Raw genomic sequence first — 24,717 nt, 5'->3', positions numbered from 1 at the left:
TACATTGTTATGTTTTATTTATTTTGTTTGTGTTATGCTGGGACTTAAACTCTGGACCTCATGCTTAGCCTTCTAGTACTTGAGCCGCATCCTCAGACCTTTTGCTTTTAATGTTTTTCAGATACGGCTGCCTCAGGCCATCATCCTCCTGTCTCCACCTCCCAAGTAACTGGGATTTCAAGGTGTACCCCATCACACCTGGCTTTTACTTTCTCTCTGTTTTTTAAATTTACATAATCTTTATTGCTCTTTATTATAACAAAAATTATTATGATTTGTAGAATCCATCTAGTAGTGTATGAAATTGAAATCCACTACTCAAGAAGACACCATTAGACTGAATGTATCTGATACTCAGCATATATCATGAGTAAGACAAGTGCTTGCATTTCTTTCTTGCTGGAGTCATCTGGATTCAGCTCTCAAAAAGCAAAGAATCCATCTGATGTGTCAATAAATACCAAATTGCCAAAAACCAGCCAACCAACCAAACAAAAATACTTTGATGGATGAGAGATATATAAGAAAGAGCAGTTTCAATGAATGATTCCCAGAATCAAGTGAATCCTCCACTAGTCCAATGAGATGAGGTCTGGAATGTTAGGTTACATCCTCTGCTGGTTAAGATCCCTGTCTCATTCCTGCTTTTGAATGAACTGACATGAGTACTGCTTTCATGGGGGCTGGTGGTGGTGACAGACATACTGTGTGCTGTTAAGGGCAAGGTGAGACTATCTAAAACTATAGGAGGATAGTGTTGAGGAGCAGCTGGAATAGGGGAGTAAAGAAAGTCCGGACGCGATGACATGTTTGGTACTGGCAGGTGGTGGAATGATACTGAATAGTCTGTTAATGAAGGTGAAATGGTAGCAGGATCAACTGCCACCATGGGTCTCACTGGACACCCTTGCAGAAGATGGCTGAAACATGAGAACATCTTTGGTTGGGCTGCTTTGTGGTAGTGATAAAAAGATGCATTTCTTTTTGGCAGGAGGGTCTTGGTCTTCATCAGAAGAACTTTCTATTGCTAGATCAATCACATCCACCTTCTTCTTGCTTGCTTTACTGGCTACCGTCACTGAACAAGGCTTACTGAAGACACTTGGAACCTTTTATTTTTGTGTACAATTGGCTGGATACTTTCATAGCTTCTTTCTTTGGCCTCAAGATGACACCAAGAACTGTCATCTTGGAATTTGAATTCATCTTCATCAACACAGTCATTCAGGATTTCTATAAAATCAGACTTTTATAGTTAGCTTTTTTTGTCATACACAGGACATATCCAGGTGGGCTTCTTCTCATTCATTTGTAGATGCAGGGCAGCATCAAAACACTGAAGATGTGTACAAGTCACTGTACTGCATGGGATCAACAGCCTCATTTTCCCTTAATGGCATATAAAGGATACCTGGAGAGTAGTTGTAGCAGTTTCACTATGAGGCTCTATAGTAAGTTTTCCTTTAGTGCTCTGGGATGATCAGGGTTTCTAATACCTTTCATTTTTTATCTCTATGATTACATGGCTGATGTGAGCTGTCATAAAAGATTCACAGACATGGAGCAATTCTTTCCAGTTTTGGATGTCTAAGTATTAGAAATGTGATTTGGCATAGCTGAAGGCAGCCTAAATAAATGAAGGTGTGGTATTCCAGGGGCACTGTCTGTCAGTTCCACTTTTAGGCTGTGGTGCATAGTGAGGCAAGGGAAATGGCTTCCCATGTCCTTTTATACATGCGCTACTGGGATGGCTATCTTCCTGAGGGCGATTTGTCTCCCAGGCAGTGTCACTTGAACTGGGATGCATTAATCTTTCCTATCATCAGGCAGGAAATGCCTTGATACATATATTTTTCCTACTTGTTGAGGTGTCAAAGCAAAAATAAAAAACTTCTCTTGGCTCTTGAAACTATTGAATACTACTTTGAACAGTTGGGCTTGATGAGAACATCAACAATATTATGAAAGGCAGGGATTTTACCTACACATAGAATGGACAGGAGGAGTTAGAAGAGATGGTTGCTACATCTGAAATGTAGGCTCAGGGTTAGAAGCAACACAGTACCGACAGGAGACAATGGTAAGTGAGTATAACTGAAAGCAGAAAGAGTAAGTGGATTCCAGCCATGGCAAATGAGGCTCTACAGGTGGTGGACTACAAATAGAACACCGATGATTTGATGTGGATAAATGAGAAAATCCTTCAGGACTCTGGATTTCAGTGCCATATAGTTCTCAGATTGTCATCTGAACTGCAGGGCTGCAGCTGCTCTTCAGTAATTGTGCTACCCTCATCACAAGGTCATGCTTGTGTCCACTTTTATTCTATCCAGCGAAGCCTAGCAACAGTTACAGCTCAGAAACCCTAAAACTAGAAGCCATATTCCTCAACTCTTCAACATTGCCACTTACACCACCTTGGTGTTTTGGTGCTGCCTCTTTTTCCAGTGTTGCCGCCTGTATGCGTCCTGTTGGCACTCTCCCTTCTCAGTACCCAGCTCCTGGACACAGTGTTAGTGTAGCATTGAACACAATTGTTGTAATTGTGCCACCATCCACTGACATCCTCTAGTGCAGTTGATACTTATGTAATTGTTGGTGCTGAGGGAGGCGTTGTCAGGTTGGTTTAACTTGTTTGTATACATAGGCTTGAGTATGCACAGCCTTTTCTGGAAGAACATACAGTAAACTGACAGTGGTTGCCCTTGAGGACAGGGACCTGGATGCATCTTCAGTACTTTTAAAATTCAGAACATCCATGTCTATGATTTATTTAAAAGAAAATTTAATGTGTGGAAGGTTGATTTTGATGAAATTCAGCTTTACTGAATTTCTGTACTTACTGGGATTGCATTAATAGTCTTAAAGAAGATGTGTCAGGTGCAATTTTTTTTTTTTTTAATGATACTGGAGTTTCAACTCAGGGCTTTTAGAAAAATTTGGTGTTCTGTGGTCCCAAAGTGAGAATAACAATTTCAAATTTTTTCTCCTTCTTCAGACTTTTGATAAAATTCTTATTGCTAATCGAGGAGAAATTGCATGTAGGGTGAGTAGAATTTGAATTATTTTCTCTTTATTCTAGGAAATTTATTAAATCCCCTTAAATATGAAACTGTTAATAGATAAATAACATTAATGTATTTTAAATAGGTTATCAAAACTTGCAAGAAGATGGGCATTAAGACGGTTGCCATCCACAGTGATGTTGATGCTAGTTCTGTAAGTAGTTTCTATTTATTTTTGTTTAGTTTAAATAAGGAGCTAGTTTTGGGTCTAGGAGAACAAAAGTTAAATTTGTTTTATTTTTTCTTAGCCTGCAGAAGATATGTTCAATTTTTAAAAACTATTTTAACTGTTCACTGTTGTACTAGGTAAAACGGAAGTATGACAATATAATCCAGAAGTGTCTTAATTACTTTTTTCAAAGCTCTAAAAACCTAAAAAATATTAAAAAATTGCCAGGCCAATTGCTGGACAGCAAGTTGATTTAAGGAGAGTATGAAAAAGTTAGATTTATAATGTTTACACAGTGGTCACTTATGAGAGCACTTTTCCCCAGCATTCCTCCAGTGTCACTGCGGGAATGACATGATTGTTTAACCTTTCCAAAGTGTGTTAATGTGTTCAGCTGAAAGTTTGATAAATGAGAGAGAGATAGCCTGATGCTAATTGGATCTGAACAAAAGAAGGTATAGCATAAAGCATTGAATGATACATAATTTTATTTGGCATTTTTAACACAGCAGGCACTTTTTAGCAGTAATGAGCTGTGAATGAATAGGAAAAAAATCCCATGGGAAAAGAAGGTAAATTATTAGAACTTTATGAGATGTAGTTGCACTTTAATGCAAGTTACTGTTTTTCATTCTTTCATCCTACTTTTGATAAACAGACCTTTGGTAATGTCAGTTTTTACAAAGAGTTTTCCAATTTGGTGATCTTTAAAATGAACTGTTGCTCATTTTGTCTTACTGTAACTGTCTTCATTTTTAAAAAACAAAATGGAAATAATTGCAAACTAACTTCCTGAAAATGAATGTTAACTGTGTAATTTATTTGACAGGTACACTTAAAATATCTTTTAATGAGAAGCAATTAAATATGTTTTGCATATGTACTATTTGATTTTTTAAGAAAACTTTTATTCTGGCTTCTTTGCTAAAATTTGTTTTAACTATGATAGTTTCAGTAGTAATTTACATTCCGGACAAGATATTTATGAAATATTGAGAAAACTGTTACTTTCATTACTCTTAATTCTTCATTGGTAATCTAGATACTTATCAACAATAAGGCCATCTAGAAAAAGTTTGTTAAAGTCATCATCAAATTAGTAATTGATTTAAAATACATACTTTCATGTTTATTTTCAGTGTATGAGCTCATGAGAAGTTTTCACCCGTGGATAAATTGAGAGAAAAAAAAAGTTTGAATTGTGGATAGCCACTGTTTTTATTTCAAGTCTGCTTAGTTACTTTTCACTTATTACTTTTTCCATATTAAAATATAGTTAATTCTTGCTGGGCACCTATGGTTCATGCCTATAATCCTAGCTACTCAGGAATCAAAGATCAGGAGGATTGTGGTTCAAGACCAGCCTGGGCAAATAGTTCTTGAGACCTGATCTTGAAAATACCTAACACAAAACAGGACTGGTGGAGCAGCTCAAGTTGTGGAGTGCCTTCCTAGCAAGTGTGAGGCCCTGAGTTCAAACCCCAGTACTGTAATAAACAAAAACTCGTATATATGCATATCTCTAGATATTTAATTTTCTATGTTATGTTCTCTTAGAAGTGACTATTGGTAAAAATAGTTGAAAGTAATTTATATTTTGATTTTTTCCTAAATACTTAATATTTCAGAGTTGGTATTATAGAATCTACTTCTGTAAGGTGTTGCCCCAGATAACATGGCTAACTTTCCCATTCTTACACTTCTGGCTTTGCATTCTGATCTCTAGAGGTAGACAGTTACTTTTTAGACTTTGTAAAACTAGCTCCAAAAGAGTTACTGTAAGTTTTAAGTCTTTCTTACACATATCTTTTCTAATGCGTATGTGATAGTTTTATATTTTACAGACTTTAATTTGGTCAGAAAGTAGTAGTGAATAAATCAAGAATTATAATATATAATCTAAAATATGATTTGCCAGGCCCCACATTGGAAGCATTGCATTCTTAGCCAAAACTCTACAGAAGGGCCAACTCAGAGAAAGCTATTTGGTTTTTGCTTCATTCTCAAGAAGACTGAAAAGGTATTCCCCAATAGCATTTTTTGCTTGTTCAACACATGATCACAGAGGTTTCCATCATATCTAATCAGCTTTATAATATCAGTAAGAAGAACAAGCCATGCTGTTCAGATGTATTGTTAAGTATTTGTCTTAAGAGGTGAGCATTTAAAATGTAACTTATAGTAAAACTTTACATACTTTATGTGCTTTATATATTAATTCCTAAGCATGAATGTACTATTGTAGGAAAATACCGCAATGGTTGATTTGAATCCTATCCATTTATGTTAAAAACAGCTTGTTTTTAGTTAACTAACTTGGTATAACTTATTACACAAGTTAAGTAATAAGTTATACAAACAAGGAAAGCCCATTGCACAATTGGTGTTTAATGGAAAAAGTAGCCTTTTAAAGGTGAACAATTGGTGTTTAATGGAAAAAGTAGCCTTTTAAAGGTGAGTATTTAGTTCTCTTTTATCAGGCCCTTTCCCTCAATGTAGTCTTCACAATTCTTTTTAGTATTCTTTGCTCTCCTGTGTGAATTTTAGGATGAGTTTGCAAAGCTGTCTTCATGTCCCCTCATCTGTGTCCCCCTGCCACGCACGGTTTTTACTTACTACATACAAAGCTCCTATAAACATACTTTTATAGGTCTTTTTGTGAGCATATACTTTTATTTCTCTTGGGTAAATGCCTAGGAGGGAGTTTCTACATCATTTGTTAGATGAGGTGTTGGCAGCCTCTTTCTGTGTGGAGAGTAAACTTATTTTAGACTTTACAGGCAGCTAGGTGTCTGCTAGTGTTGCTCTTCTTCCTTTTCTCCTCCCCTTTTCCTTCCTCACCTTTAAAAACATGAAAGCTATTCTTAGCTTGAGGGCTGTACAGAAATAGTCCTTGGATTAAATCAGGTGGACAGCATTAACTCTTGAAAGAAATAAGTGCACATTTAAGTGTGTGAGAAACTCCTGAACACTTGTCTGGTGCAGTAGTACTGTTAAGTACCTTATTCCACTCCCACCAGCAGTGTAGAAAGTTCTTGATTGGAAAACTAAGGCATTTGTCAGCTGTAAGCTCATTGATTGCATTTGTAGTCTTTTTAGCTGGCAAGAATTCTGTTGATTGTCGTCTTCTTGAAACTGAGGTTTTTTTTTTTTGGTGGTACTGGGGATTGAACACAGGGCCTTGTGCAAGTACTGCACCAAGTACTGCAAGCTTGTTGCATGCTTGTCAACACTTGGTGGTCCTTTTGATTTTTGCTGTTTTCATTGTGCTTTTGATTTAGATTCCACTGATGAATGCTGATACTGGATGCCTTTTCTTATTCTTGGCCGTTCATTTGTATTCTTTTCTGAAGTGTTTGTTCAAATATAATGAAACAATTGAAAAAGTAGTACACTAGATTCGAGTGTACTTTTCACCAAGATTCATCACGTGTTAACATTTTGCCATAGTTGCTTTCTATCTCCGTCTTGTATTGTGTATGTCTTTTCCTTTTTGGCCAAAGAATTAAAAAAATAAGTTACAGACATTGTGTCATTTCACCCTAAATACTTTAGCCTGATCTCTCAGGAATAAGGATATTATCCTATGTATCTATAATACCTTATCAAATCTTAGGAAATCCTACTGATTCTGTGATGTCTTTTAACATGCATACCATATTAGGTTTACCTCATTGCTCCCAAATGCCTCTTATAGCATATTTCTTTGATTCGCAGTCCAGTCAAGTTTCACAGATTATATTTGGTTATTATATCTCTTTAGTCTCTTATCTTCCTTTTTTTTTTTTTGCTTGATGTTTTTAGAAATCCAGGCCAGTTGTCTTACAAATACTCTGGGTATATCTCATTATTTCTTCATGAATACATTTAGGTTAAATATTTTTGACCGGAATACTTCATAAGTGATGTTCGTTCTTTCTTTCTTTCTTTTTTTTTTTTTGCTGAGACTGAGCCTCATGCTTGCTAGGCAGGCGCTCTACCATTTGAGCCACTCCACCAGCCCTTTCTTTGTGATGGGTGTTTTTTTGAGATAGGGTCTTACCAACTGTTTGCCTGGGACTCAGTCCTGTTGATCACTGCCTCCTGAGTAGCTAGGATTGCAAGTGTGAGCCCCTGGTGCCTGCTGGTGCTGTTTCTTATTGTATCCTATCAAGAAGTTGACAATGTTGGGAATTATATCGGTTCTGCAAGGTTTAATCATTTGGTTTTCATCAGGTCATACTGTTATGGTATATTTTTTCTTCTTTTTTCATTAAAGAGTTTGTAGGGTGAATCTTTGAATCCATATGAATATTTTGACCCCAGCAATCTCTCCAATAGTTTACATTAATGAAAATTGGCTAACTCAGTGAGAACTGAGCATTTGTCTTCTTTGTTGTCTGTTAAGAAATCTGTTTTTCTTCTCCCTTTTTAAACTGCCTTTTTTTGTGGTGGTGGTGTTCCAACCGAGGGCCTTGAGTAAGTATTCTGCCACTGAGCTTCATCCCCAGCCCTTGTGTTTACTTTTTCTTTTCTTTTCTTTAATCTTTTTTCCTTATGTTTTTAAATCCTTCTTTCATCTCTTATTATTATTTTGAGTTGTTAGATGTCTGATTCTATTCTTGATTCTTCTTCATGATGTATTATTTCTTTACATGTTTAGGTTTTGCCTTTTGACCTCATAGTTGGTATCTTTATTGTTGGATTTCAAGATGGGTTGGGTTGCAGAAATGACCTGGTAATATGGGTGTTATATTTGTTTCTGTCAGGCACTTCAGGGAGGGTATCACTGGTCTGGCAATACTTTTTACATTCTTGGTGTGAAGGTTTCCAGATTATTAGGATAGTGGGAAGAACAAAGTGAGATTATATACGCACACATGCAATAACAGTCCACCTGTTGAATTGACCCATCTCTTGCCAAGATTGGCTGTAGTATTTGCTGTTGTGGAGACAGTCTGGTTTTTAGCTTCCTCTTTTCTTTCTTTTTTTTTTTTTTCTTGTAGTGTTGGGGATCAAAACCCAGGACTTTGTGCAAGCTATGTAAGAATTTTTGATCTCTGGAGCTTGCCTATAATTTCTTGTAAGGCAAACTATTAATTTAAAGGATGTTTGTTGTATTTAATCTAGAATTTTAGGTGTTTCTGGGGAGGATTCGCAGGTTATCTTATTGGATTGTCTTGAGAAAATATGACATCAGATCCTCTGTTGAGGAAGATTTCTTGTATTTTTTGAAAAGTAGACTGATTTGGAGCAGCCTTAAAGCAGGCTTTTCTCAGGGGAACATTCATTTATAGTGATGAGATTAGTGTAGTCACATTCAGGGGATGAGTCCAAGGCAAGCAGTTTAAAGTACTCCAATGGGAAATGGTGAGGGCAGGAGAAAGCAAAATAGGAGTTAAGCCTCTTATTGTCATGAATTGTCTTTTATCTTTCATTTTGTAGGCTCCAGGAAAGCACACATTATTCCTTGAAAAGATTCGTGAATAATGATTTACTAAGAGAAGATATTCCTAGTATAAGACTTGTATTCAGTTTTGACTGGGACTGTGTCTGTAGGTCAGTTTGGGTAACACAGCTCTCAGCCTTTTTCAGTTTCCTCCCTATCCATGAACATGTGATGCCCTCCCAGTTACTTAGGCCGCTTTAATCTCAACAGTGTTTTAGAATTTTAAGAATATACGTTTATACTTTGCTATGTTTATTCCTAAGTATTTTATTATTTTTTATACCAGTATAAGTGATTTTTTTTGTTGGTTCTGTGATTTGAACTCAGGGCTTTGCACTTACTTGACAAAGCACAAGTGTAATTATTTTAATTTTTAATTGTAAATGAATAGAAATACAGTTGGGTTTTATATGATGATTTTGTATCCTGCAACCTGTTTGAACTTGTGTTTTAGTTCTAATAGTTTCTTCATGGATTCTGTAGGTTTATCATTTCATGTGTGAAAAGAGATAGCTTTACTTGCTTCTGCTTGGGTGCTTTTCCATATTTTTGCCTAATTTAACTTTCTAGAACAATGTTGAGCAGAAGTGTTGAGAGTATCTTTCTTCTTATCTTTTTATTTTTTATTCTTTTGGTATTAAATTAATTGATTTTTGGATGCTAAATCAGCCTTGCATTCCTGGGAAAAATCCTGCATGGTTTTGTTGCTAGATTCAGTTTGCATGTATTTTGTTAAGGGTTTTGTATCTATATTTGTAAGAGATACTGGTCTATAGTTTTCTCTTGATATCTTTGGTTGGTATCAGATTCTCCTAGTCTCATGAATTGGAAAATTTTCTTTTAACTTCTGTTTATTGGGAAGAATTGGTAAAAAATTGGTACTGTTCTTCAAATGTTTAATAGAATTCCAAGCCAGTATACTCGTCTGGGTTTGGGCTTTTCTGTGAGTAGCTTTTTTTTTTTTTTTTTTTTGGTGTTACTGGGGTTTGAACTCAGGGTCTCATGCTTGCTAGGTAGGCACTCTACCACTTGAGCCACTCTGCCAGCCCTGTTTTGTGTTGAGTGTTTTCGATATAGGGTCTGGAGAACTATTTGCCCAGGATGGCCTTGAACTAGAATCCTCCTGATCTGATTTCTGCCTCCTGAGTAGCTAGGATTACAAGTGTGAGCTATCAGTGTCCAGCAAGAATTAATTATATTTTAATATGGAAAAAGTAATAAATGAAATTTACTAAGCAGATTTGAAATAAAAACAATGGCTAGCTACAGTTTGTCCACTGTTTGCCCAAGCTGGCTTTCAACAGGGATCCTCCTGATTTCTGCCTCCTGAGGTGAGCTACCAGCACCTGGCTGTGGATAGTTTTTTGGTTACTAATTCTGTTTACTTGTTACTGGTTTATTCAGATTTTCTACTTTCTTCAATGTTTGTAGTCTTTGTCTTGCTAGGAATATGTTCATTTCATCTCAGTTACTTTGTTTATTGGCATAAAGTTGTTAATAGTATTTCCTTATATCATCTTTATTTCTGTAAGGTAGGTTGTAATGTCTCCTCTTTCCAGATTTTAGACATTTGAGTCTTGTCTTTTTCTCTTGGTCACTGTCATAGATAGTCCATTCAGTCTGCTATAATGGTTATCAGAGCCTGGAGGTTGGGATGTCAAGATCAGGGCACTGACAGATTCAGTGTTTGGTGATGGTCCCCTTGTTGGTTCATAGAAACCATCTAACTGTGTCCTTACATGGTAGAAGGGTTAAGGACCTTTCTGGTATTTTTTATAAGGTCATTGATCTCATGCATGAGATTTCCTTTACTATTGTTATTAGCCATGCTAGGGGTGCACTTAGAGAAGAGCTGTAAGATGGTGGACAGCAAAGGCAAAAATAAGATGTTATGGAGTTTCTAGTTATACAGTGAACTGAGTAACTCTAGAAACAATAAGAAAAAAATCTCTGGCATTTGCTTTAAAGAATAATGAAAAAATCTCTAGTTTTCATATATATCTCAACAAGGTAGAAAAGAGAAGCTTAAAAAAATATGTAACTGTGGGGCTGGTGGAGTGGCTCAAGTGGTAGAGCACCTGCCTAGCAAGCACGAGGTCCTAAGTTCAAACCCCAGTGCCGCAAATATATGTGTGTGTGTATATGTGTGTGTATAGATATTGTGGAAGTAATAGTGTAAGATATGGATTTAAATGAAAAATTGAGGGCTGGCAGCATGGCTCAAATGGTAGAGTATCTGCCTAGCAAGTGTGAGGCCCTGAGTTCAAACCATAGTACCATTAAAAAAAAGAAAAAAAGGAAATTTTGAGGACTTACTGTTCATATAGGGAAAGTGAATATTTTTTAAAATGCTAGTTATTCTTAAATTACCCTGTACATTTTCCTATTAAATCCTAATAAATACAGTAATGTGATTTTTTTTTTTTTGGAAGTTGACAAAAGAGTAAATATGCAAGATTGCCCTAGAAAATTCTGAGGAAAATTGATAGGAGTAATAGCCTAACATATTAAAATACGTTATAAAGTGGAGATAAATTAAGGAGGACCACTTATAAAATGTTGGAACAAGAAGAGGTGTATGGAATAATTTCATTAGATTTCAGGCACAGGGCTAATGTGGGTAGATTTCTCAACTTGGTAGAGAGGGTCTTACGTTTACTTAGAAGGCAGAGGCGGGGTATTTCCAGGGTGTCTGTGATTTTTCGGTAGTTTCAGGGAAGATAAAGAACGAGAAATTTCTAATGGTTTGAGTGACTAGGAGTCTCTACATGGGCAGGTGCGTCCCCCACTTCATTAGTTTGATGAGCATTTGGAACAAAGAAATTGAGAAGTTAGAGATTGTTCTTGGGCTTCTCAAAATGCACTTGGATAACATTCCTGTGGTCTTTCCTGTTTAAGTAAAAAGACTAGAATACTTCTTCACACAAGGTAGTAACATATTTAACTACTACAGTTAGGGTTTTGATTTTTTTTAAATGAGATTTTATTAGGTTTAATGAAAAGGGTCAAGAATCTTCATTTCAAATGACAAAAATTATTCAGTACCTCAGCCTTGGCCATATTTTCTATCTGTACTCCTCAATTGAACTTATCAGTGTTTTGTTGCTTTGTATACAGTTGTGTTGAATTAAATATTTGATACTTACCATATTGAAACAAGAATCTAAAAGCAGGAATCACTGTGACTCACTGTGATTCCTGGTGTGTACTAGAGTTTCAGCTTTAGGATTCTGTAATGAGGTTGAGAGGGGCTTCCTGTGAGCACCCTGGAATGATTGGCAGTAAGGTGAGGGCAATCATCGCTTTTCATGCCTACCTTGATAATATTTCCCTGTTGGCTGGGGAGGGACCGAGGACAAGTAGGACTTTGTGATGTCTGAGTAATCAGTGTATGTTGGTTCCAGCTGAACAAACTGGAGGGCAGTGATCAAGGAAGTGGAGATGGAATGCATTAATGTAGGCCAAGGTAAGAGGCGTTAGGGAAAACTTATCAAATTTCATGGGGTTGTTGAAATGAATATCTTTATATCCTTTCAAATATAGCTTTATATATTTATATCTTTGTTATCATATCTTTAGTTTTACCCTCCATGTGTACAGGGATTAAAGCAATTTAAGTGTAAAGATTTCAAATGCAAATTTTTTTCTTTTATAAGATATCAGGATATTTGTCAACATTTTTTTTGCTGGAAAAGAGTTACAGTTCTTAATTAAATAATTTTTTTTGAGACTGAGTCTCTATATAGTCCAGATTATCTTGGAACTTTCTATATAGTACTGGCTCGTCTTGAACTTGTGAGCCTTCTATAATCCCCAGTTCTGGGATTACAGGTGTATGCCACCATTCCCAGCTTAAAAAATGATAGCAAAATTTGTTAAAGGGTTTATTTGTAGTAGATGCTAGCACTGATCCTCAAATAGGAATAAATGTCTAAGGTCAGGTTGGTAAGACACTTTTGGGAGTGTTAATGGAAACATGCCAGGTGACCTTTTATTGTAATACATGTGTGCATTTGTAGCTGAAGTGGAATGTTTAAATAATGTTTTCTTAAATTGTGTTTAGTAGGAAAGAATGTGAAGATGATGGCCACCATGGTCCATGTTCCCAGTTTGTGACTTTTTTCTTTTGGTGATTGTGGGGTTTGAAACTCAGGGCTTCATGTTTGTGAGGCAGCTGCTTTACTGCTTGAACCACCCCATAGATCCCTGGTCTTAATTAGGTCAAAAGTACTTCCAGACATTTAGATTGCAATAGAATATCTATGGGATTATTAATTTATTCTTACAAGAAATATTTACAATTGTCATCCTTCTCTAGGAGGTTTCCTTAGCAATATAAAGTCTAATGGCAAAGTGTCTAAATAGTGACTTTAGGGCTTCATTCAATTGAAAGGAAGGAAATGGTTTTAATGTGATTTGGGATCTTGAAATTCTGGTAATTAGGTGATTAAATAGGGGTGTGTGTGTGTGTGTGTGTGTGTGTGTGTGTGTGTGTGTGTGTGTGTGTGTGTGTTTGTGTGTTTGTGTGTGTGTTTGTTTGTTTTTTCTTTGAAATGAGGTTTCACTATGTTATCTAGGCTGATCTAGAACTCCTGGGCTCAAGAACGCCTAGACTCAAATGATCCATTTGCCTTATCCTCCTGACAGGACTGTAGGCATGTGCCACCCTAGTCAAAGGGTTTTTAAATGTCATACTTGCTGTAAAACTTGCTACTGCTCATTTTTCTTATAAAATTTAGCCTTCAGTAACCATTTTTAGATTTAGAATACGATATATGTGCTTATGCAGATTGAAAACGTTAGACTTTTCAGTGAAGAACTCAGAAGAAAGCATTTAAGATGTTTAGATGTTTTCTTTTTTTTTTCTTCTGTTACTGTCTTTGGAAAAACTTATTTTGCAGAAACATTATAGTGACTCCATTTTAAATGTTTTGATTATCTTTGGTTTGACTAAATTACTTTTTCTGCATTTTGGATAAGGTGGAATAGGATAGGATCCCTGGTAGGAATTTGTTCACATTAATATGGCTCATCAGGGACATTATATTTAATTGGAGATCCTGCAGAATAGTAGCAGGAGGCTGAAGAGAATTATTTAGCATTAGCAATGGCTCGTCTGGGAGTTGTGCACTAATCAGGGCGTTGGAGTGTTAGTGGTGGGGTGATGGAAATTATGACGGTTATGACATGTAAGCGCGTCTGTGTGCGAACTGGACAGGCAATGAGTTAATCAAGAAGTATATTAAATGGCTCCCATGCCGATTCATTATTATCTACCGTAGTGCCTGTCAGGTTGTGTATTTAAAAAATGCAATAATTGCCGAATTCAATATGTATGTGAGCTGAATCAGCCATCATTCTTTGCTTTTGAATAAAGTAACCTCAAATTGCCTTATACATATAAAAATAGAAAATTGTGTCAATTGTGTTAATCATGGGATTTGTGTTTTAAAGTACACTATCTTTTTTTGTTTTTTTTTTGGCACGTTAGAGTAATTCTCTAGTTTCAGATTCATTTAACAATTTGCTTGCTTTGCCCTTTCCTATATTGGTTTATTTTCTATTGCACAAATGATTTGGGTTTAAAAATAAAATTTATTTATCTTTATTTTTCAAGATGAAAAAATGATTCCAGTATTTCAGAGAGAGAAATGAATATTTAACACATGAAGCTCTGGAAAACCAAACCATTAATCTTTTCCACCATCAAAATGCTCCCGAAACAGAGAGGGGGTAGAAGTTTCCTTTGCTGTAGTGGGAGGTCTCTTTGTGCCAGGTAGACCCATTCTGTGCCCAGCATGGTTAGAGCCATCTGTCACGAAACTATCAGTTAGAAGTGTTAGAAATGTACATATTTTGGGGAACTGGAACTAATAAATTGAATTCCTTTTAGAAAATAAATTGAAATGCAGCATAAGTCCAGAGCAAACTGGGTTGTATCTATAGACAGATTTATAGAGTTGCTGTACAGTTGAACACAGTTTTTTTTTGATCGAAAGACTGCCAAATTTAATAGAACTTTCTACCAAACTGTGACCTTTGTGTATTGACTTAATTAAAGCAATATTACAAATAATGCTCAAAGTGGTAACCTGTGTGTGGTTGTTTCTGAAGTCCATTATCTATGGGGTCAGTGTTAGTGGTCAGCAGCAGCAGAAAAACTTGAAACCAAGACCTTCCCTTCGGAGCTGTGAGCTCACCAGGTTAAATTGTCAAAACTTAAAAGACTGATAGTTTAAGACCCCTGGAGTTATAGGTAAACCAATCATTCCAGTCAGGAAAGACTATGATTTTGTTTAGGAGTCAGGCAAAAATTCCATTTGGACAAGAAGAAAAGGGTTTATCTTCATGTATGATTTTTTTCATTTTTATGTTCATATACCTTGCTATTTAATTTTAATAAAAACATTAAAACTTCTCTTTTTCTGTTTTTTTTTTTTTTTTTTGGTGCTGGTTATTGCACCCAGACTTTCTAGGCAAGCATTCTACTACTGAGCTACATCCATAACGCCAACTTCTTTTAATCTATGGAAAGTTACTTGTAAAATTAAAAAAAAAAAGAAAAATAGTATGGAATGTCCCAAAGCCTAAATTTTTTTTATTAATAAGAGTTTTGTCTTTTTACTTAAAGAACAAAACAAAATATTATGAGTATATCTTTTTGGTTTTGTGTATTTAAACAATTCTGGCTGGGAGTGTAGCTCAGTGGTAGAACACTTGCCTGGTACACATGAGAAGTCCCGGGTTCAATCCTCAGCAACACACCCACACAAACACACACACCCACACACACTCATACACACACACACAATCTGGTGAATTTAAATGACAGGTTGTTTTTAATTCATTTATTCACATGTGCATACATTGTTTGGGCCATTTCTCCCCCCCCCACCCTCCTTCCACCTCCACCTCCCCACGCTTCCAGGCAGAATCTGTTCTGCCCTTATCTCTAATTTTGTTGAAGAGAAAGTATAAGCAATAATAAGAAAGACAAAGTGTTTTTGCTAGTTGAGATAAGGATAGCTATACAAAGAGAATAAGGATAGCTATACAAAGAGATTCCTAGCATTGTTTCCATGTACAAATGTGTTACATCCTAAGTTGATTCATCTCTAACTGACCTTTTCCCTATTTCCTGATCCCCTTCTCATACTGACCTCTGTCACTTTAAGGTTTCTGTATTAGTTCCTCTGCAGTGGGGACATCAAATACTATCATGTTTTGGGTTTCTTACCTATCCCCATACCTCCTGTGTGTGCTCTCTCCTTATCATGTGACCCAAGTCCAACCACATTGCTGTATTTGCCCTAGATCTAAAGTCCGCAAATGAGGGAGAACATATGATTTTTGGTCTTCTGAGCCTGGCTAACCTTGCTCAGAATGATGTTCTCCAGTTCCATCCATTTACTTGTGAATGATAAGATTTCATTCTTCTTTATGGCTGAGTAAAATTCTATTGTGTGTAAATACCACATTTTCTTAATCCATTCATCAGTAGTGGGGCATCTTGGCTGTTTCCATAATTTGGCTATTGTGAATAGCACTACAATAAACATGGGTATGCAAGTGCCTCTGGAGTAATCTGTGTCTCCTTCCTTTGGGTGTATCCCCAGGAGTGGGATTGCTGGATCATATGGCAGATCTATGTTTAGATTTTTAAGAAGCCTCCAAATTTTTTTCCAGAGTGGTTGCACTAGTTTGCATTCCCACCAGCAGTGTAAGAGGGTTCCTTTTCCCCGCATCCTCGCCAACACCTGTTGTTAGTGGTGTTTTTGATGATGGCTGTTCTAACAGGGGTGAGGTGGAATCTTAGTGTGGTTTTGATTTGCATTTCCTTTACAGCTAGAGATGGTGAGCATTTTTTCATGTTTTTTTTGGCCATTTGAATGTCTTCTTTTGAGAAAGTTCTGTTTAGTTCACTTGCCCATTTCTTTATTGGTTCATTAATTTTGGGAGAGTTTAGTTTTTTGAGTTCCCTATATATTCTGGTTATCAGTTCTTTGATGTATAGCTGGCACATATTTTCTCTCACTCTGAGGCTGGTCTGTTCAGTTTAGAGACCATTTCTTTTGTTGTACGGAAACTTTTAAATTTTATCAAGTCCCATTTGTCCATACTTTCTCTTAGTTGCTAAGCTGCTGGGGTTCCATTGAGGAAGTCCTTGCCTATACCTATTACTTCTAGAGTGTTTCCTACTCTTTCCTGTACCAACTTTAGTGTTTCGGGTCTGATATTAATGTCCTTGATCCATTTTGAGTTGATAAATGACAGTTTTAAAGGGAACTTAAATATTTCAGTATTCTTATCATCTGGTGCTATGGTTTTATTTTTCTGTAAGTATCTATTTATGAAGGATTCGAAGTACTATTTTACTGAAAAGAGTAATAAAATATTTGAAAGTACTACTTAAGTTTATCTGATGGTCCAATGTCCATGAGGCCATAAATCAATTCATACCTATTACAACTTCTTGAGGGGGAGAACGTCATTCTAAACAATACCACATTTACCACTTATTGAGCGATCATAATACACTTATTGAATATCTTTGTATACTAGATAAGCACACAGTAGTTATGGAAGGGGAATGTTACTGTCACTACCTGAAATTGAGAAAACTGGGGCTTCCAGATGTAAAATGGGTTGCCATAGATTGTTCACCTTGTAAGTAGTGGAGCTACTTTTTAATTGTGTGTAGCTCTTAAGTTGTATTTTTTTCCATTGTAGCATGTTGCTGTCCATACTAAGTATAAGGGGAAGCACTCCCTTCCTTAAAAGATAGTGAAGTTCATTATTTTGAAGACTGAGGTTTTGTTAGTGCCTGTCATGGGTCAAGTGCTGTGGTGGCCGCTGGAAACAGAAGAGTAAGCAGGAACAATATAATTTCTTACCTCATGGTATGTGTAGTCCATTGGTAGAGACAGATATAGACTTAGAAAACATAAATAATTACAAATTTTGGCGTTTTGAGAGGAACAAATTGTTGAGAGAAAAACCATGGGGGACTCTGTGTGAATAAGGTAGTCAAGAAAATTCTGAATTGATAAAGCATAAGACTGATAGATGGAATGCCTCGCCATGCATTCTTTTTTTTTTTTTTTTTTTAATTTTTTCTTTTCACCATGCATTCTACTAGACAGACAGAACAGCATGGGTTAAGGCCCTGAGCCAATCCTGCTTGCCTTTATCCTCAACACTCCACTAAAGGAATTTTTGCCAAGGTTGCTAGTTACTTTCCCACGCTAAATTCTCTTCTGTTTGACTTTTTAATCATGTTTGACACTGATGAGTCCCTTTCTTAAAACACTCCCATCCCCTGACCAGTGATACTTTAATGTCCTTGTTTCCTTTTCTGTCTTTTGGGTAGGAATGATTCAAGGCTTCATAGGTAGGCTTGCTCAGCCACTGTCTTGTTCTCACTTACTCTTGCTCTTTCTGTACGCTGTCTCTGAAGGATCTCATTCTTTTCCATTTCTATTTCTGTAGTTTTAATCAACTTGACTCCTAATTTTCTTTCCCCCTCCTCTCCTCCCCTCCCCTCTTTTCCTCCCCCTCCTCCTTCTTTCTCTTCCTCCTTGATCCTCTGAAGTTTCTTATATTTGATTTCTATTGTAGAAGAAAAAGAAAGTGGTAATTTATCTTCATGGCTACACTTTCTTTGATTTCTCATTTGTAATTTATGAACAAGTCCTTATCCTAAATAATTTTGAAATCTAGTCACATCTGTTCATTTAGTTATTATTTCATTAGTGAGGTCTCTTTAAAAAATTTCTTTTACTAGTGAATCTTCTCTCCTTGACCTTAATGAAATTTTTATTCAAGGAATGAAGGTATAGTGGTTCCAAAGAAGAACAATTCCTAATCTGTAATACCTGTGAATATTACCTTATTGAGGCACAGAGACTTTGCAGGTGTGATTGAGTTAAGGCTCCCAAGGTGCTTGAATTATCTGATACAATCACAAGGGTTCTTAGAAGAGGAGGCAGGAGATCAGGGTAGTAGTAGGAGGGGTGAAGGTAGAAGCAAGAGGTCCTAGAGTGATGTAAGGAAGAAGCCATTAGTCAAAGGATGCAGGGACCCCTAAGAGCTGAAAAAAGCAAGGAACTTGATTCTTCCCTCATTCCTCCAGAAGGGACTGGCCTGCTGGCACCTTGATTTTAGTGCTGTAAGACTCATTTCTGACTTCTACTGTCCAGAACTATAAAGATGATAAAATTGCCTGGTTTTTAGTCACTGAGTTTGTTGTAATTTGTCATAGCAGCAGTGGGAAATGAATGTAGAAGGGCTAGTCAGACATGAGAAAGTCTATCAATGCTTCAGTCACATTAAAAGAAGAAGCGTGTATGACCATCTCAGTAGAGACAGAAAAACTACTAAAAGATTGCCATGTCATGCATGAAGAAAAACACATTTGAAATCTTTTTCAGACTGACAAAAATTTCATTGGAACATTTTATCTGGAGTAAACTACTATTCCATTATTGAATTTTTTGGTGGGTTTCTTAGCATTAAATTTCCTAATGTGTTTTGAAATTTTGGTACATAGGCTCTTTTTTAGTGAAAGTTTAAAATGTTCATTCCTCTTCCTATTCCTCCTTCCTCTTCATCATCTCCCTACTCTTTGCTGCTTGTTCTCTGCCTTCCTCTCTTCTTGTTTTTTCTGTCATCGCTTCCCTCTCCTTTTCTCTCCCCCCAGCACAGGGGGGGGGAACCCAAGCCAAAAAACCCACTCAGCTCTCCCTGACCAGCAGTTTTGTGGTGGCTTCCATCCGGTGTTTTGGTTTTCCAATTCATAACCCCAGGTCTTTTGATCAGAGTTTGGACTTGGGGCAGATTAGTCACAGAAGCTGGTAGGAGACTCTGAAGCTGTAGGAACTACAGCCCAGATTATTTTTTGTGGGCCTGTCTTCAGAATGGTAATGGTGGTGGTGGTTGTGGAGCCCCATCTTTTCCTGGTTTTAACTAGTGACTCTGGCTCTCTTCCTAGTCTCCTGCAGAACATTCTTATGGATCTGTCCTCTGCATTTGGCACTTTCTGCTTCTGGAAGAACTAGCACAGGTTTTTCTGTTGTTTATGTAGTTTTCTTTTGTTTTGACTTTATGAAATGTTTACCATTTATTTTTGCTTGCCTGTCTTCCTGGTTTTCATTGCTGTGCATTTGAAGCAGAAGAAGCTTTTCAAGTACAAACACACTGTGCCATCTTTTTTTCTGGTACTACATATTACTCTAGTCTACAAAGAACAGAAAAATGCCAGATTTCAAGATGTATTTTTGCTCAGTTTAAAGCATCATATTTCCTGAGTTACACACTTGGAATCTGACTTGTTTGTTACAAGGTAGACTGGTACCTAATCTTTGCACCAGCACCACTCAGTGTGCCTAAGCATTATTTAGCTAGCTCTAGACATCTAGCTATAGTATACACCTAAGTTGGGGCATCTTCCTTTGCTGCTTGTTACTGCCACTTTTTTCTCCATGGCCATGATGGCAGCTACCAGGCTGGAGTAGCAAAGGGTGAGGTCTGTTAGATATCTTGTAGGAAGCTATATGGCTGTTTGAAGATGGCCATGGTAGATTTATGTCTGATTTGCTCACCTGTTTTGTAGCCTACATTAAAGAAGACAGGCTCAAGCTCAGATGAATAAATTGGATAATAATCCATGATGGCCACCTCCAGTCTTTCACTTACTCAGTAAATCACTGCAGAGCTCTCTAGGTGTGATGTATCCAGTGGAGAGTTTGCAGGCTTTCTACTTTGTCTGTATGGCAAAGTATTAAGTTCAGGTAAAACAGTTTATAAATAGTATTTGCAGTGTCTTACTTTATAAAAACTGGTTGCTTCCAAGTCTTGCTGTGATCAGTCATCAAATTGTTTCCAAGTCTATGCTGTATTCCCTAAATGCACGTAAGATATTTAGTAAAGAGGCCTTTATAATTAAAGTAGCTTCAGTGAACTATTCTAATTAAGTGTTATAAATCCCGAGGCTGCACTGAGGCAGCTTAGCTGGGATGCTGTACATGTGATAGGGGAGTTCAGTTTCAAAACTACACAAGCCTAATTGTGAGGATTTCGTATATAATTGCTCCTCGACTTCCTGTTGCTTATCTTACAAGTTTTTCATGTTCAGCAGAACCTGTAACTCATATTTTGAACTTGGATCTTCCCCAAGCTAGTGCTTTGCATATAAACAATAAGACCCTTTCTCCTAGTGCTGAGCAATATCAGGAATCCTAGCTCACTTTGGCCTCTCAGGAGCTAGATGAAACAACTTATCCCATATGTGTTGTACTGTATTGCTAAGCTAGGTTGTACTGTAGGTTAGATATATTGCTATAGCTCAGATCTGAAGTGTTCCCCAAAGGCCCGTGTGTTAAAGGCCTAGCACTGCCTAGCTTGGCACTATTGGGAGGTGGTGGCTTTCAGAGGTAGGGCCTTGTGGGAGGTTTTCCTGTCATTCATTGGTGATGTGTCCTCGCGGGGATGGTGGTATCCTGTCTGCTTCTGGACCTGGCCGTGAGCGGAATTGTTTGCTCTGACACATGCCTTCCTGACATTACGTATTGTGCTGCCGCAGCCAAGCAATGGGGCCAACAGCCATGGACCGTCGCCTCCAAAACTGAGCCACAGTAAGTCTTTCCTCTTGCGAAGTCGATTTGCCTCAGGTGTGTGCGACAGGTACTAGCATGAGTGTCTTAAGTGTGCTTTCACTTATGATTTTTTCCATTCATAGTGACTTCATTGGAATGTAACACCATTGTAGTGGAGGAGAAACTGTAATTTTTTCCCTCTTAATAACAAATGCTTCTGCTTATCAGTTTTTTGCATTAAAATAATTTACTTTCAACTCTGATAAAAATACATGTAATGTAAAATTTTCCATTTTACCCATTCTTAAGTGTAGAATTTTACATATTATTTTGAAAGATAAAAAATTTTCTGAAGATGGATGTTGGTAATGGTTTAACATATCAATTTAAAAATAATATGCTTTTAAGAAATAGTTTTAAAGTGTTCAAAAAGACTTATCTGTCCTAATGATGTCTTATTAGCTCTAACAGTTACCGTCCCTTTTGTTTTTGGCAGTACTGGGGGTTTGAACACATACTTGCTGGGCAAATGATCTACTACTTGAGCCACTCCACCAGCCCAAGTCCCATGTTTTTTGAACGAGGTGAATATGCCCTCATGTAGTTTCCAGTTCAGCAGGAGAGCAGATGGTTTTAATCACATACAGTTGTAGTATGTGGTGTAATGAGAAATTAATAGGGTGTTTTCAAATGTGCAACAGGAGAAGCTGAGCCTGTCTGGTTAATAAAGGGAGGAGTCAGGCAAAGCTTTCTTGAGGAAGTAACATTTAAGCAGAGCACTGAAAGATAACAGGAGTTAGGCGAAGGGTTGGCCTGAAAGGCTGAATAGCACTTGCTAATTTTGAGAAAGTTAGACAAGGACAACATACTCTTAAATATGGCAGTGGAAGTATGATCAGTGTTTTGTGTTCACATGGTATCCTGTGATTTTGCTAAAGTTGTCAATTCTTGCAGTACTTTGTAGATTACTTGAGATTATCTATGTAGACAATCATGTTCTCTGAAACAGAGATAGAATTGTTTCTAGTATTCATTTACATCTAGTAGTGTTTCTTTTTAAAATTTAATTAAAATTTATCCTGCAGTAAAGTTGGCTCTTTTGTATACATCTGTTAACTGTAACACATGTATAGATTTGCGTGGCTACTAGCCCAAGCAGGGTCAGAACATCCCTCTCACTCCAAGTCCTTGCGTCTCCCTTTGTAGTCTTATCTGTCCTCATGTGTCTCATCGCCATAGCATTCACTTTTTTTTTTGTGACTGGCTACTTTTACTCAACATGTTTTTTGTGATTTCATCCAAATTATTATGTGTACCAATAGTTTGTTCATTTTTTTAATTACTGAGTAGTATTGCATTGTATGGATACATAGCTGTTTATTCACTTACCTATTGAAACAATTTTGTTTTTTTCTACCTTTTAACAATTACAAATTGAACTGTTGTAAACAACATTTATGTGCAGATATTTGTGTGGATATAAGTTTCTTTTTCTCTGGGGTAAGTAGGAGTGGGATTACTTGGTCGTATGGTATGTATATATTTAACCGTATAAGAAACTGCCAGACTTTTCCAGAGTTTCTATACCATTCTGCATATCTACCAATAATGAGTGAAAGTTGTATTGGGTTTTTATTCTCTCCAGCAGTTTGTATTGTCAGTATTTTAAATTTTAACCATTTTATAGATGTGTAGTAGGTAGCTCATGATTTTATTTTATTGTATCTTTATTATTTATTTATTTGAGACAGGGTCCCTATATATTGCCCATTCTAGTCTTGAGCACAGATGTAGCCCAGGTTGGCCTCAAATTTACCTGTCTCAGCCTCTCATGTGCTGAGACTACAGGCATATGCCACCATTCTTAGTTTCATGATTTTAATTTGCATTTTCCTAGTGGCTAAAGATGGTGTACATCTCATGTGCTTATTTGCCACTTTAGATCCTTGTCAGTGAAGTTTCTGTTCAAGTTTTGTCCATTTAAAATTAATTAAAATCTTTTCCTGCTATTAAGTTTAGAATTTTTTTGGTGGGACTTCTACTTCTCCTTATGGTTTTAGTGGTGTGTCTAAGAACTCTTTGCCTAGTCTCAGGCCATGAAGGTCTCATGTAAGAGTTTCATAGGTTTCTTTTTAGATATTTAGATGCCCAATCTATTTTGAATTAATTTTTATAAAAGATTTGAAGATTTTGTTGAGTGATTTTTTTTCACATTGATGTTGAATTGATTGTACACCATTTGTGTCTTTCTCTCTTAATGTTGCTTTTGTATCTGTGTAAAAAGTCAGGTAGAGTGTTATTTTGTATAAGTCTATATTTTTGGACTTTGTTCTTTTCTATTGATTTATGTCTATCATTTTCTCAATACTACATTGTCTTGGTAATTGCAGTTTATAGTCAGTGTTAGAATTGAATTCTTCCAATACGCTTTTAGCCCCCAAATTGTTTCAGCTATAATAGCTATAAAAATGTTAGAATGAGGACTGGGGTTGTGGCTCAAGTGGCAGAACACCTGCTTGTTCTGTTCAAGCACAGTTGGTATAGAAGTCTGCCTTTCATATTAGCCTCAACTCCTGTAGGGGAGAAGATATTGATATACCATCTTTTTCTACTTACTGCAGCAGAATACCTGTGACAAGTTTTTGAATGAATCAGGGAAGGAGGAAGGAAATAGTCAGGGTTAAAGGGATGTAGTGGATGGAACATAGAATAGTGACTTAGAAAAGAGAGTGGGAGCAGAGTTTTGGGAATAGTTCATGGATGTTTATTTTCCTGATCTTCTAAATCATGTATAGTTTTTCTTTTGATGGGGCAGCTTTTCCTGTATGTTTTTCTAGATAGAGAGCCTGCTGCCATCTCTAATAAGGTAGGGCTTCTTTTTCCTACTTTGTGCTGTTCAGATGTTCCTTTTAATTTGAATACATTACTTACTCTTTAAGTGGCATGCTGACAGCTGTACCAAGTGTTCTTTCCTAAGCCAGCTAGACATTTGGATTTGGAGGAAAGTTAGATTTTGAATTGAAAGACAAGTAGCTTGCAGTCCTTTATGAAACCATTTGTTTTTCTCCCCTCTCCCATTGTTGCTGCCAGGTAGGGCATCTTTTATGCATCTTATAGTATATCCTATCACAATTGTTTTTCAGAAATTAAAAGACTAACCCATCCCAAAATCTCTGGGAGGTGAAATGAGACTTCCTACAGACTAGCAGGTGATCCCTTGCACTTCTGTGAAGCTGGTAAGCTTGCTGATGTCATGTGTGCTTGGGCTATCTTCTGCTGCTGGTCCCTGATGGCTACCACAATGTATATGGTTCCCTGGAAGTGACAGTGCCGTAGGAGATGGGGCGTGCTTGATGTAGCAGGTAGCTTGATTTCCTCTGACACATTTATGTGTTTTACCCTTTTTGGACTCTTATTCCCCTCCTTACATGGAACTTTAATTTCAAGGAAGGAAAGAGGTTG

At 36.8% G+C, this 24,717-nt stretch overlaps 1 protein-coding gene and 1 pseudogene across 3 annotated transcripts in view; one reads left to right on the top strand and one right to left on the bottom strand.

The window, feature by feature from the left end:
* Pcca (propionyl-CoA carboxylase subunit alpha) overlaps positions 1-24,717 on the top strand; it is a 356,147-nt gene that overhangs the window by 12,540 nt on the left and 318,890 nt on the right. For all 3 annotated transcript variants that reach the window (XM_074043045.1, XM_074043043.1, XM_074043044.1), the window contains exons 3-4: positions 2,999-3,046; positions 3,151-3,219. In XM_074043045.1, the coding sequence (XP_073899146.1) occupies positions 2,999-3,046; positions 3,151-3,219 (117 nt within the window). The remainder of the gene's footprint in view (positions 1-2,998; positions 3,047-3,150; positions 3,220-24,717) is intronic.
* Positions 573-2,393, bottom strand: LOC109684494 (E3 SUMO-protein ligase PIAS2 pseudogene; annotated as a pseudogene).

This window comes from Castor canadensis, chromosome 10 (assembly GCF_047511655.1).
Source record: "Castor canadensis chromosome 10, mCasCan1.hap1v2, whole genome shotgun sequence".
NCBI classification, from domain to species: domain Eukaryota; kingdom Metazoa; phylum Chordata; class Mammalia; order Rodentia; family Castoridae; genus Castor; species Castor canadensis.
This window is presented reverse-complemented; position numbering and strand designations above follow the sequence as displayed.